Genomic DNA, 14609 nt, shown 5'->3' with positions numbered 1-14609 from the left:
CAAACGATTTTTTTTTTAATGTCTTGTCGGCAATGGAGCTGGTGGATCGCCTAATGGTAAGCGCTACCACCGCCCATGAACATTTGGAGAGGCATAAGTTCAAATGCAGACCTTACGCCTCTACAAATGGATTACCGACTCTAAATTGGAAAGGGATTAAGAAAGGATTGACGAGAGGAATAAAGGAATGGACTGGGAAGGGTAAGGAAAAGGATATAGACCTCCGCCTCCCCCACTCACCGTACGAAACACAATAGCATGCTATTATTTCACGCTGGGTCTATGCGGGTCTGGTACTTAAATAAAAATTCCAAAGTCTTAAATCAGCCATTCGCTAGATTATTTTTATAATTAAATAAATTAATAATAGAGCAATATATATAAAGCTGATATAACCACGGGCAGGTATTATACTCTACAGAATCTACTGTATTTCTTGGGTTATCATTGGATGAGAAACTACAGTGGGGGGGCCATGTTGACGACGCCATTTCTATGCACAGTACAGCTGTATACGCAGTATCAAAAATAGGCTGATGTTGAGCAAAATTCGTGTACGTCTGCTAATTTCATATCATATGTCCCTATGAAAGTCCCCTATGCGGCAGAGCACCTATAGAAATGATATTTGTTTTACAAAAAAGGTCTGTACGTTCGATATATGATTTAAACGCTAGAGACTCACTTCGAGATCACTAAGAATGTGTTCCGTCACAGCATATTCTTAATAATACTAAACTTATTCTGTCAGTTACCGACTTACACACGAGAAAAGAGGACCGGCATTGTTATAAAACAAGGAACAGCCAAAATGTAGAAATGCCTGCATTCCTACTTTATGACTGTCTTTATAATAAAATTATAGTACTAAAATTTTAGTAGTACTAAATTAAAAATATGTTTTAAAAATGTATTAGTTCGGAGAGCCTAGTTATACCTTCCATTTATAAATTATGGTAATCTTTGAAACATTATGGATGAAGAACCACTGACAATTATTGGATTGATTGTTCTTTTAAATACAAAATATTATTACATGGATTTGATTTTAAGAAAGTAAATACAGAGTTTCTTGCCGGCTCGTCTATTCAAACTCAAACATTTATTCATTCAACTAGACTTCTTATAGAAGCATTATAGACTTGTCATATTACACAATTATAACATTTACCATTGGTTCGGAAGGCAGTCTCTATACAGAAGAGCCGACAAGAAACTCTGTAGTTGCTCTTTTAAAATAATAACATTTTCACATCTTAAATCGGTAAATAGTTTAAAGTATTTTCACTATTCAAAAGCGCACGAATTGCACGAATGCTAGTTGAATAAATATATCTTTGAGTTTGAATTTATTAAAAGCGATTTTCAGCTCAAACGTACAATAGCGCCCATATAACTTACACACACAATAATTAGCATTATTAATAAATTTCAGTGCAACAAAACGAGTTGAAGTTATACAAAACAAAGTTGGAATTCAAGAATCAAGTTTTGATTCAGTCTAAACGCGACCTTGCTCGAGGACGAACGACTTGCGAGTTTGACAAACAATAACGGGATTTATTCGAATGTTCGCGTGCTGAAAGTGTATGTGGATGTGATAGATTTAATACAGTGTAATGGAAATTGCGATACTGGATTTTTGTATGGGACAGTGTTTTTCTATGAACGAAATAACCAAATCATTAGAATATTGAGTTTCGATTGCTCTTATTGATAGTACCCTATCATCGATATATAAACTTACCTTGATAGTAATTGTATAAAAACTTTGAACATCATTTAAACATTTGGTTATTATTCGAATAATTTTTGTTTTTAAATAAATCTTTGCAATTTACTTTTAATAAACCTTTGAGTAATAGAGTAGAAAATGTAATATTTGTAAAGAATATAAATGAAGTTCAAATAATACAAAATACATAAAAAAGATACTTGAATTTCTGCAGAACTAATATTAGAAGAAGACAGTTTCAAAACTAAAGTCAAAGCTTTCGTGAAGTTACAAATTACATTGTTTTATATAATAAATAGACACTGTAAAGTTATTTAAAAAATAATACGCTATCGAATTATATTAAAATAGAGAAAAATTCGTTTAGATTAATAAGGTCGTCGCTAAAGAATACATTCTTATTCGAATTATTCATTAAATTATAAATCATTTTATGTATTTTAGTCGAAAACTTTTTTTGCTAATATGATAATTGTCTGTGGTTATAAGCGTTACGTTCATTGAGGTCTTAGAAGTCTTCTAATCTATACTTCAACTTGTTTGTTTGAACGCGCTAATGTCAGGAACTACTAGACCAATTTCAAAAATTCTTTCACCGTTGGATATGTTAGTGAACCTTGCGTGCTAGAGACTATACGAATATAATTATTGTCTGCTTAGGGCTTGTAAGGACGAAGCCGGGGCGAACCAATAGTTCATATATGTTTTTAGTCACCCAGGAAATAATACTTTAGCTATACTAAGCGACTTACGACTAAAATCTCGTGATGTTGCGTGGGTAATTTATGTCTACATGAAAACTAGTACATGCTAAGTACGTAATCAGTTTATTATATATTCAGAACTAGTTTTTGAGCGTACTGTAGCTATTCAACAATTTTATTTTTCTTCATGGCAAAATTTTTACTTCAATTTATTTAGAGTTGGTATATACCTACACCATTGTGTTTTTTCTCTTATTACTGGAATATTCCCTGATATTTTTTGGTATGCCAAAAGTCTATAAAAGAGCTGGTGGGTCGCCTGATAGTAGAAACTAACAACGCATTTGCAGAGGATATAAAAGTAAAGGAAAAAAGAAGGGATTGATGAGAGAAAGAAAGGTTAAGGAAAACGATATGAGCCTCCTATGGCTGATATTTACTAGGATTCACTCACATTAATGTAAACGAAAAGATCATTTTATAAATGTCTGGCTAGGGATCACATCCAGGACAAGAGTCTAACGATTCAATTGAGACCAAAGTATACTAAAACAAAATTTAAAACTACAAATGAAATAGAACCAAAGTGTAGCAGAACTACCATGAATATGAGTTATAAAGGCATAAAACTTGAAAATCGTAAATTTTATGGAATATAATTTCGTTTTAGAACTTGATAACAGATCGTCGCCCTTTCCGACCTGACTTTACTGCGGTTATAAACATTTTCGATTTTAATTAAAAACCTCTATAAATGCTTAAATCAGTTTTCTATGCTATCTGACAGTTCTTTACAATAAAACCGTCCGTTCACGTCATCACATTTAAAATTTTCGAATTGCGATATTACCGTTCTTTGTACAATATTCCATCCCCTATTAAATAAAAGGGGGTTTGTGTTAGATTTTATGACATCATTCTAATCAGTGTTATAAAATATATATGTCGTAGTCCGCCCCGGCTTCGTCCATAGTACAAAGATGGTCTATGTCACTAACTGGAGTTGCAGCTTTATAAGGATGAACGAACTTTTGATATTGGTCCAGCGGTTGGTGTGAATACGTAAAACATATGAAAGTACAAACGTTTCCTCTTTATAATATATTGTAAAATATCTTAATTCTCAAACATTTTGCTTTTCGCTTCCATACGAACATCGTCAATATATTAAGCATAATTTTTTATAAAAAACTACGGCCCCGTAAAATCAAATTAGTGCATAACAAAGAGAAATCGAGATTAATGCGTAACATAAAAGAATCGACAAAGGGACCGATTATAATAGCCCAGAGAGCGACGTCGTGGCGACAGAGTATTTAGTTCTCACGATATTTTGCTATTAATAATCTCTATGTTTAAATCATTTCCTATTCAAATAATTTGTTGTAACAATTTTCGCATAATAAGTGGCCCTAAAAATACCATTTTCTAAAATTAGTTCCTATATTTAATATTAAATTAATGTTGACATGAAGATCGTAGTTAAGCTATTAATAAAACGGTATATCGAAATAATCAGGCAGTTTACTAAAGAGCCTACAACCTATCTATTTATAAAAACAGCGAATTATTTAATTTTTTAGCACTCAAATGTTTTATTAAATCGTAGCAACGCCTACACTCTCGGCCACCCATGATGCCGTGAAAAAATCTGAACTAATTATTTAATTAATCTTGCTCTAATTTAATAAATAAGGTCGCGACATGTGACAATGCGAATAATTAATTTACAAGAACAATAAGATTACAAACAAAACATGAACTGTACGCTCATTGTTTGAACCACAGAATATACATTTTCCTTTTTTAAATTATACGCAAGACAATATAAATCGATACAAGAACAATTAACTAACGATACGTTTACGGGCAGTCGTATCGGTATCGGATCTTCGGATGTCAACAAAGCGTCTTAGCTCCCATGTCAAAATTAGTTACGCCATTGCTTTCTATTGTAAATTAAAATCATAAGGGACGCTTGACGTTGTCCATCTTGAAGCCTTTTATAATATCCGATAACTAAACCTCGAACTTATGAATAAAAATGGATTTAAATATTTTACTGTCTTTTCCTTTGATTTCTTTGATAGGCTTTGGTAGCGTTGATGCTTCTCTGAATTATTAACTTATTTTAAATCTGTATATTTTATGAAATTCCTACGGATTACTTAGAACAATATATTGTAAACAGTAATATAATATAATAAAATATGCATAAAACAGTTACACCCGAAAATATAGATTTTCTTCATTAACAAATCATACCGTAAATATCAATAACTTTATTAAACCGTGTCAATGAACTCCATACAATTTGACATTTAGAAGCACTAATGAGGTTTTAATGGGATTATCCAATCTTTTAAACATTAACTTATATATTATGGCAATTATAACATTCCTTTGATATTAATGCGTGTCATATTACGTTAATATGAGTGTTTAATAAGTATGTGTTACGCAATCTAAGAAATTACTTGTTCGAGCAAGTATAAGAAGCTTACATATATAATAGCCACACTTAAGATTTTGCCGAATGTACGACAAAGAAAATTCATTACTGTTTTTTTTTAGGTTATCGCTAATTTTATTAGTATCTAAAAGAGTATATGATTCTAATATTGCTAGTGACCATTGAATATTTTTCCAATTCCAAAAAGCTTCATTGAAATACCTACGTGTAATTAAAGATGAGATCGCGTCAGAAATAATTAACTTAGGGCGGTAATAACAGCTCTCGGTAATTACTATCTCTACCTCATAATTTAGAAGAAAATAATTATTAATCTTGTAAGCTTTGTAGTTACTATGAACCTAAAATAAGATACGTTTATCTTGACGATATCCTCGTTTTGTTTCTGAATTTTTATATTGAAAATGTCTGTAATTAAAACACAACATAAATAAAATAAAATAGAATGATTAAATGTGTTATGCGATACGTTAAAATGTAGATAAAATATAATAATTAGATTTAAGAAAATAATGTCGAAAGACACAGAATTGAATCTGGCTGTATGACTGATTTTTTCTATTCATTATATATTTGTAGTTGTCTACATATTTACAGAAACTATTAAAAGAGCATTCGAAATCTAACTCAAAACATTGTTGTATAATAAGTGAAAAATAATACAAAAGATGAAGAATAAACAATATTTAAAACCAAAGAACTTAATGTATATAATTCAAAATAACAATAAAATGCTGGCTTTCATTCCAAAGAATGTATAGATCGTTCCAGAATGGAATGGAACATCATTGACGTTGGACGCTAATTAAACAAAATGGCGTCAGTGTATCAATACTTGGTGTTGCTATCAGCTCTCATTTGGATATTGGGCGCGAACGGTGTTAGAAAAAAGCGTGAACCATGGACCAATGGAAGCTGGTTGTAAGTATTTTAATCTCTTTTATAGAACGACAAGACACATGGTCATCTAGACCAGATCTCCAAAAATCTAAACGGTAATAAAAATATAGGCTGGTATTCTTAGTTACTAGTTATTGAAAAGGAATCTATTCCATTTATATACCTGGCAATAACTTTAATGCACACTGCAGTTATGGTATTTCATCACTAGATGCCACTAGTAATTAGAAAGAATTAACTTAACCTTTAATCAGTGTTGCCAATCCTACATGGGTATATAACGAATTATTTTTTTATTTTTTTTTTATGTCATAGCGGGCAGCTGAGCTGGTGGTTTGCCTAATGGTAAGCGATCACCACCGCCCATAAACATTCGCAAAGGTAGTACCTCCGTGAATGCGCTGCCCGCTTTTATGGGGTAAGGGAAAAGGAAAGGATTAATGACTGGAAAGAAGGAATGGACTAGGACGGGTGAGGAAAAGGAAACGGGCCTCCGGCTCCCCCACTCACCGTACGAAACACAGTGGCATGCCACTATTTCACGCCGGTTTTTTGTGGGGGTGTGGTACTTCCCCGGTGCGAGCTGGCCCAATTCGTGCCGAAGCGTGCTCGACTCCCACAAAAAAATTTTAAGCCTTTCTTAAAGACCTACGAACTTCAGTCACAGAATCTACGTATTTTCTTTCAATTTACACAAAGTTACACAGTAATATCACTTAGACCTAAGGCATAATTTGTTATTTTACATAAACAGCGGCGATCCTGTCTGCAATATGCGTGTTTGAAGGAAGTTTTCAGTGTTGACAAGATGTATTTGAATCACAACAGAATAGTTATACAATGTCCTTTGAATTAAGTTTAGTTTTTGAAAATTAACATAAACGATAATCTCGATTCTAACACCCAGACAAACAATGTAAATTGAGACTCAGTATGAGTAAGGTCAACAAAACCATAACTAAACTAATAAACTATGCAATCAAATTTCAGTTAAAGAAAATATAGGTATTTTTTTGTGGGTACACAAATTCCATTGACTTTGATAATTTTCAATCGTTGTCTAACACACCGAAGTTACTTGCTAAAACATAAAAATCTGAAAAATGTATTGTCATATTTTTTCTTTGATTAATATATAGGAGTATATGATCTTTATGAGCACATACTTTATGAGTTTTTTATTTTTTCTTTAGAACTTTTTTTGCACTTGGACTACAAAAATTACTAGACTATTTAAATGATTTGATTATTTATTCTACTGAGACTCAAACATTCATAAATTAAGGATTGTAGGAATGTTTTTAAACCATAACAATAAAGTACCGCGCATTTTTTGCATAGAAAATAATATATAATTACGTTAAACTTGTATTTTATTGTAATAGTATAATAAACAGTTATTTCGCTCGTCTAGACGCATCAGGTGGCGTTGAATCAACAATTAGAATTGTGTACGGCTCCGCAGAGACCTAACGATGTGGTCAGAATAATGTATGAATACGTCATATTTTTACTTAAAAATACCTATTCTGATAAACGTAATATTTTTGACATATGACATTTCATATATTTTTGACATGTTCATTTAGCATGCCTTTTCAAATTAAATTTTTGATCCTATACTGTCCGTAGACTATTCAAAGCTTCTTATTTAGTGCAAACATGGGAAGTCGGCTTTACACTTTTTTTTTGGGAAATTTTGCACAGAAAACAAAGCTTTTGGGGTAAGAGCGGTGAATTGTGTCGGATTCCTGCCGATTAAAACCCCAGTGTGTTCTGTCGAGCCGCCTTAGTGGATATATTATATATATGTATATATAACAAATGATAATTATTATCATTAAAATAGACATAGGACTAAATATTTAACAAACAGATCACCAACGAAAAGAATAAGATAAATACATAAATAATAAGAAACTTCGTTTAAATTTCAAAGACAATAGTTCTCTTTAATTCTTAACCTTAAATACATGCTTCAGTATACTGACTTTTTACAAGGAACGAATCGTTCCATAATAAAAAAAACACAATGTAAAATTAAAAAAAAAGAACAATATAGCATTTTCTTGTTTTTGATTTTACGCGAGTATTATACATTTAGGAATTAAAAACTTGTTGACGGATTTTAAACGCGATTTCTTCATTATATTATTAACCCGACGTTTCGAACACTTTACAGTGACCTCTCCCCGTGACCACGCTCGCTGTAAAGTGTTCGAAACGTCGGGTTAATAATATAATGAATAAATCGCGTTTAAAATCCGTTAAAAAGTTTTTTAATTCCTTAAAAGAACAGTATGTTTTCCAATTTAATCAGCACAGATCTTGAGAGTGCGTGAGGGTTATCAAATTCATTTCTGTCTTTTTGACCCCATACAGCCAGAACTGGTAGGTGAGACGAGAAGTGGAGTTGAGTATGAACGTCATCAATATGTTATCCTGAAATAGATTTTATCATGAATGAGTTAAGGTTGGATTTCGATTAATTCATGTGAAATCTCCTGCTCTCGGGTTAAAATAACTTATTATTTAGTCATAGTTGCAAACAGGAATGTATAGCGCAATAAAACTGCTAATAATAACAAAAAAATAAATAAATTGGAAACATATGAAACTCACACAGTAAATAAATTAACACAAAAATATAACTTTATGTAAGGTATAATGTTTTGGCAAAATAAAGATTTTATATATTTATTTTATTTATTTACTTATAAAAATCTTCTGAGCATGAACTTTTCGAGTTCCAAGTCATAAGTCTTAAACCATTATATGAGGATATGATAAAAAAGTGTAATTATAATTCTACCTCCAATAGGCCTCCAGATTTGATATGGCCGCCATTGTCAAATCCGTCCATATGTAAGATAACTGTGACTCCAGTAATAACGTGTTCCGGGACTTCCTGCTGCTGTCAAAATTTCTAAACTTTTTATATGGTAGAATAGTAAAACATATACAAAATGAAGTTTACAAAACAAATCCTCGCTTTGACCGCTAGTATTGTTTAGACTTTTTATTAATCGAAAATCATTAATTTAATCTATTCAGACGTTATTGGTTTAGAATTCGTGTAACTTTCAGAACATCAAACGACTTTACAAAAAAGAATGACGCAAGGTATCAAGTTACAAATTTTAAAACTTTAATAATATATACGGAACAATAAAGTTATAATAGCTTATTGGACTTGTACGTAATTCATATCGGAAGATAAGATATTGCACAGATCCCGACTTAATTTATATCAGTATGTTTTCTGTATAAACGAAGATAAAAAGTACATTAACTTACATTTTCGCTCGGATATCGAAGAGTGAGATTAACATCTTGCATTGGAAACGTCCAGGCTTTTGTCCCGTATAACAATAACTCTGTTACATCTGTAAACGCCAGGAAAACATCTTAATAATCTGTGGTCACGTTTTTGGCGCGAAGTGTGACGTGAGTTGTCATTTTTCATAAGCTTCTGCCATAGAAATTTTAGAAAAATCACTAACCGGATTTGTTTATTCATTGTTATGAAATATAAACAGCATTAATATAATTTCTTACTCTGTTTAGTATCCAAACGACAATGAAATTTTTTTGCCGTCTGCTGTAGTGTACCGTTCAGTAGCAAGCGTTCCGTAAGATTCTTACTAGTATTCACAATCGTCTCTTCTGGCAAGGGCCTATCATATTTTTTTTCACTATTCACATTTAACAAGCAAAGTAGTAGAAGGTTTAGAGATATATATTTTATATGCACCATGGATTATTTGTCAAAACGAAACAATTTAGCCAAATAGTAATTTAAAATAATGTAAAAAAACATTACACTTGATTAATTATACGCAATAAAATTTATGAAGAATTCACATTTATCTGTTATTATATATGACTGGCTTAAAGTTGCGACTCTATCAAAACATTATCTTATTTCGATGATAATTATTCTATTAACATAATATTGCGATTGATAAATAATGATTTATAAGGTTTTGATAAGTATACTAATTAGAAAAGCGCGTGGCTGATAAATTTGATGTATCATGTAATGGACCATTTAATTTGTTTTCTTTATATACGACAATTGATTATAAAAGTTTACTGTTTTGTTTGTAAATATAAGAACTTGGATGGATAAACACAAGACATTACCTGTATTTTGAAAGGACGTCGGATAATTGGCAACTAAAATATTCATTCTTTGTAATTATTTGTACACTCTTTTATTAACTAGGGCTGCATAAAAATAGCATCGTAAAATGAGCCATTTATTTAATTATTTCAAGTATAACCATGTTTTAAGCAGGTTATAAGTTCTCTTCCATTCCGTATTTATAGTCAGTAGACAGATATTTAAGGTATTTCCATTGTAGAGAAAAGTTTGAAATAAGAATAGAACCCTTCAAAGGATTCAAATTTAGAATGTGGAAATAATTAATACAGGGTCAATAAGAACGGTTGTAAAAAAGGTTTGAGAAAGTCCTCATTAGGCCTACTTTACACTATTGTTATGGGCCATTATGTTCACGCCTGAACTTGGTGAGATTTATATAGAGCTGTTATAATCGTTTGAGACTAATGTTCCATACAATACGGTATTTGTTAAATTATTTGCATTATGACAAAATTTATTAAATCCAGGTTTCTCTTCAATCCCGTTTTTTGTGAGAATTTAATTGGACTAGCACCCAGCGGGAGAGGTACTACTGCTTTTATTTTAATAAGTGGGGGAATTGGAGGCACATATCTTTGTCCTCACCTTTCCCAGTCCTATCCTTTAATTACGTCCACAATTCTGTTTTTATCCTTTACTCTTCAAAGGCGAGCGCGTTTGCGATTCTAGGCTCTGTAAATCTTCATGGGCGCTGGTGGTCGCTTAAATCATGTGATCCATCAGCTCAGTTGTCCCTTATAACATAAAAAAGACATGACATAATTAGAACAAAATTTAAAAGGGACATTGCGACATAACCTCTTACTAACTAAATAAAATGTTCCACTGTTATAATTTACCCCTCAATTCAAGCCTAGATAGAAATGTTATTAAAGATATTGAGACTGCGAAAAATCAATACTAAAATTATATTTTTTGCTCAGCTCTATATAATTCCTCCAAAATAGGCGATAAGTAATACAAGAAGTCTCGCTCGATATATTCTGAGATCGTAAATATTATTGGAAACCGTAATAAATCCTCTTTTTTTCTCTAGATAATTTCAATTTGTTCAGCGTGGAACTGGAACGTATGTATTTATTGGAAGACGTAAAAAATTTAATTATTGAGTCCATTACGACATTTATCTGTGGTTCTAATAAAGTATGATCAGATTTCTTTGGATTGGATCGGTATTGCTCTATATCTATTTTTATGAATGAAATGAGAATTAGTATTTTCTTGTGTTGGATTTTACGCGAGTAACATTACATTTACAAATTAAGAACGTTTTAACGGATTTTAAACACGATTTATTCATTATATCATTAAACCGACGTTTCGAACATTTCGAACATTTCGAACGTTTCGAACAGCAAGCGTGGTCACGGGGAGACTCTGAGAAATGAGAATTGTCAGGTCCAATAGAAACAATTGAATGTCATTTACATTCAATTTTTTAAGGCAAATTTTTATTTTTCATGTCATTAGGTTCAATACAACATAATTGAATTATATTTAGGTTTTTTATTGCAGCTTTTCTTACTATTCGACTAAAATCCTCCATAAAGTTGACCTTCGCTCATATTTTAACCGAACAAATATAATATTTTATTATACTTGTATTATATATTTCTGAACTGATACATATATGATATAAACGTTTGCCTTACAAATGTGGTCAAGACAATATTGTTTTGCAAAAGTTATGAAAAAAAATTTCATAACATCATATTCAAATAACTCAAAGATGTTCATGCAGATTTAACAATCTATTTTACTTTTTTTATATGTATAATTAAAAAGAGCAAAAGTGATAAACCGAATATTGGCTATTAAAGTTTGTCAGGCGTTTGAATATATCTCGCAAAATTTGTTACTTATCATAGAACAGTATTACAATTAAAATTGGCTGGCACTACGTAAGACTAAAGAACCTGAAAATTTGAACAATGCGATGAATTTAATGAAAGTTTGTGATATCGATCTCAAATAATTGTTGTATACGTATTTATAGACTGCTATTTAAAGTTAGCTATAAGGTTAGGTTATTAAATCAAACACATTAGTGTTTGATTTAATGAACGAATTGTAATTCGAATCTGGATAAAAGATATGTAGGCGGATAAACTTCTTCAGATTCTATGGCAACATTCTCTACGCTGTTTCTTCAATCATAATAAAAAAAGACATAATCAGTTGCAAAAGACGACCGCATAAAAAGTCCTCCTAAGTTGTTTTTGGTGCTTTATAAATCTGAGAAATTTTGAAAATATTTTGGTGTATAATAATATAGAGCAAACATAGATCGTTAAATTTTATTACTTCTGGCACTTTTTGTGAATGTACCTTAATATAATAGTGATAAGTTTCATTTTACTTTAAGAAGGTTCAAAACTTTTTTGGCAAACATATTTGAGGACAATTTAAGCTAATTAGTTTTAGATTTGTTTTTGTATAGGATGATGTATCTAGTTGTTTTTAATGATCCAAGCATGTAGTAGACACAAACAATGTTTACATGTCCTTAATTTAAATCCCTTTATTTTTCTTAGTATCTGGTGGACATAACTAGAACAAAATATGTCTGCGCTTATCAACCTTATCATGGATACAACTATACATAAACAAATATTTGAAACATATTTCTGATAAAGACTTGAGGAAATGGACACATTTTTTTTGGATTTAAGTCTTATTAAAAATAAACAGTTCTGTATATTATTTCAAACCAATACGAAAAGCGAACATCATGATTATATTATATAAACGAAAAACCAAATTAAAAATTCTATCACAATAAATTCCCCAACATAGAAACGATTCAATCAATTTATATCTCGTTATTCAAGCGTTAACCCAATTAAAACTGACATAATCAATCAATAAATAGCCGTGAACGTTAAAAACAAACCAAAAAGGTTTTACCCAGCTGGCTGTCATGTCGCCGAAAATATTGTTTATCTGTGGAATATTTTTATTCCTGGCAACATTGGTGGATTCGAACGGGAATCTCGTTCTAGGGACTCCGTATGGCGGACAGAGGATATACCATCGTATGCATACGAAAATCGGACTACCGTTTATAAAACGTGATAAAGTTATACAAGTTAATGCCCCTGGTAGCAGTCTAATAAAGGCTGTGGTTGTTCAAGATTTGTACGGTACTGGTGAATGTTACATAGTGGGCGGCGGGATTGGACAACGCTCTGTGTCTATAAAACTAAAAAGCCCTAGGTTTAAGGGTTATAGTTTCCTAGTTGATGTATATGCAATGTGATGTGTCTGTGATTTGTGTTTTATGAAGATATATAAATATTTTATTATTTTCCTTTGTTTTATTTACCACGCTTCTAATAATAAATTAAAATAAAATAATGGATGCATAGAGTGCATGCAAACTCTCATAGCTTTCAATATATATTACCTTATTTTAATAAATATAAAAGTTACTGTCACAATTCTAAATTTATAAGTAATTTGGTGTCTATGTTTATATCCATGTTAATAATAACTTTTTTGTAACTGTAACGGAATAATGAAATTTTGAAATTAGCTCGTTCACATGTAATATTGGAATCTATACTGCATAGTATAAAACAAAGTCGCTTTCTCTGTCCCTATGTCCTAATGTATGCTTAAATCTTGAAAACTACGCAACGGATTTAATTGTTATAGTGAATCAAGAGGAAGGTTTATATGTATAATAAAGTCGCGGGCAAAAGCTAGTATATAATATTCAAAACTCTTCATATATATCGATTAATTTATAATTAGCGTTAAAATTATTGATTTTCAATAATATTTGCTTCGCTCTCGAGTTGTGTTTAAAACAAACTAATTTCCATAATGAAGGACATATATTGACCAATTTTATAAATTAATTGCTATTGGAGTGCTTATTGCAATGGGATAAAGTTCATTTTAATTTGCTAATGGAATCTGACCTCCGTTTGGTGTTGATACTTGATGCTGATATGGCTAATGTGTATTAAACATGTTAAGGTTGGCTTACATGACGTTATATGAGTTAACACAATATGAAATTTATTTTTAACAGGTTAAGTAAAGACATTTTTCTTACATTTACCGGTTTTTCGCAGTTGTTTAAGAGCGTATGATTGTCAGGTTACTCATAAAATTATACTCGAATTTAGTTGTTTTATTGATGTTCATATAAAAGTAACATTATATATATTCAATATTTTTCGTACTACTAAAACTACCAAAGATTTTCTACAGTAATAATAAGGGTAGAATATAAATTTATATTCTAATAAATTATTTATTCTGTTGTACAACGAAAATTTTTCAATCCACATTCATTGTTTAAATACAACAAACGTTTTGACAAACTCCATGTAGGCACACCTTTATCAATCTCTTTGTAGAGTATTTTGCTGCTTGCTGATAAAAATGGACCTTACGTCTCTTTCACTCATACGAGGTAAGATATTCAACATCCATCCCTTTTCCGCATCCACATGTGAGACAACAGTTTAAAATTGTGTATCAAATTAAACATAACGTTAAAAACAAACATGTCTCCAAAACTTATCATTTTCTGTTCCGTATTAGTGTGTGTTTATTCGAAATCAGTTATTGTTGGTCGTATAAACGATGGTGTTCAAAAAGTGTATGAAATGACGT

General features: G+C 31.1%; 1 protein-coding gene across 5 annotated transcripts in view; it reads left to right on the top strand.

Moving 5' to 3' along the window:
• The first annotated feature begins 1504 nt into the window (after positions 1–1504).
• The window catches only part of LOC119836673 (protein Wnt-5b-like), a 38339-nt gene continuing 25234 nt past the window's right edge, over positions 1505–14609 (top strand). The window contains exons 1-2 of one of the 5 annotated variants that reach the window (XM_038362070.1): positions 1505–1587; positions 5510–5833. In XM_038362070.1, coding sequence (XP_038217998.1) covers positions 5727–5833 — 107 coding nt within the window. In that variant the 5' untranslated portion in view covers positions 1505–1587; positions 5510–5726. Of the gene's footprint in view, positions 1645–5491; positions 5834–14609 lie in introns of all 5 variants that reach the window. The other 4 variants (XM_038362069.1, XM_038362071.1, XM_038362067.1 and 1 more) reach the window with 4 other exon arrangements.

This window comes from Zerene cesonia, chromosome 25 (genome assembly GCF_012273895.1).
Source record: "Zerene cesonia ecotype Mississippi chromosome 25, Zerene_cesonia_1.1, whole genome shotgun sequence".
NCBI classification, from domain to species: Eukaryota; Metazoa; Arthropoda; class Insecta; order Lepidoptera; family Pieridae; genus Zerene; species Zerene cesonia.
Note: the sequence above shows the minus strand (reverse complement) of the source record. Positions and strands in the feature narration are given on the sequence as shown.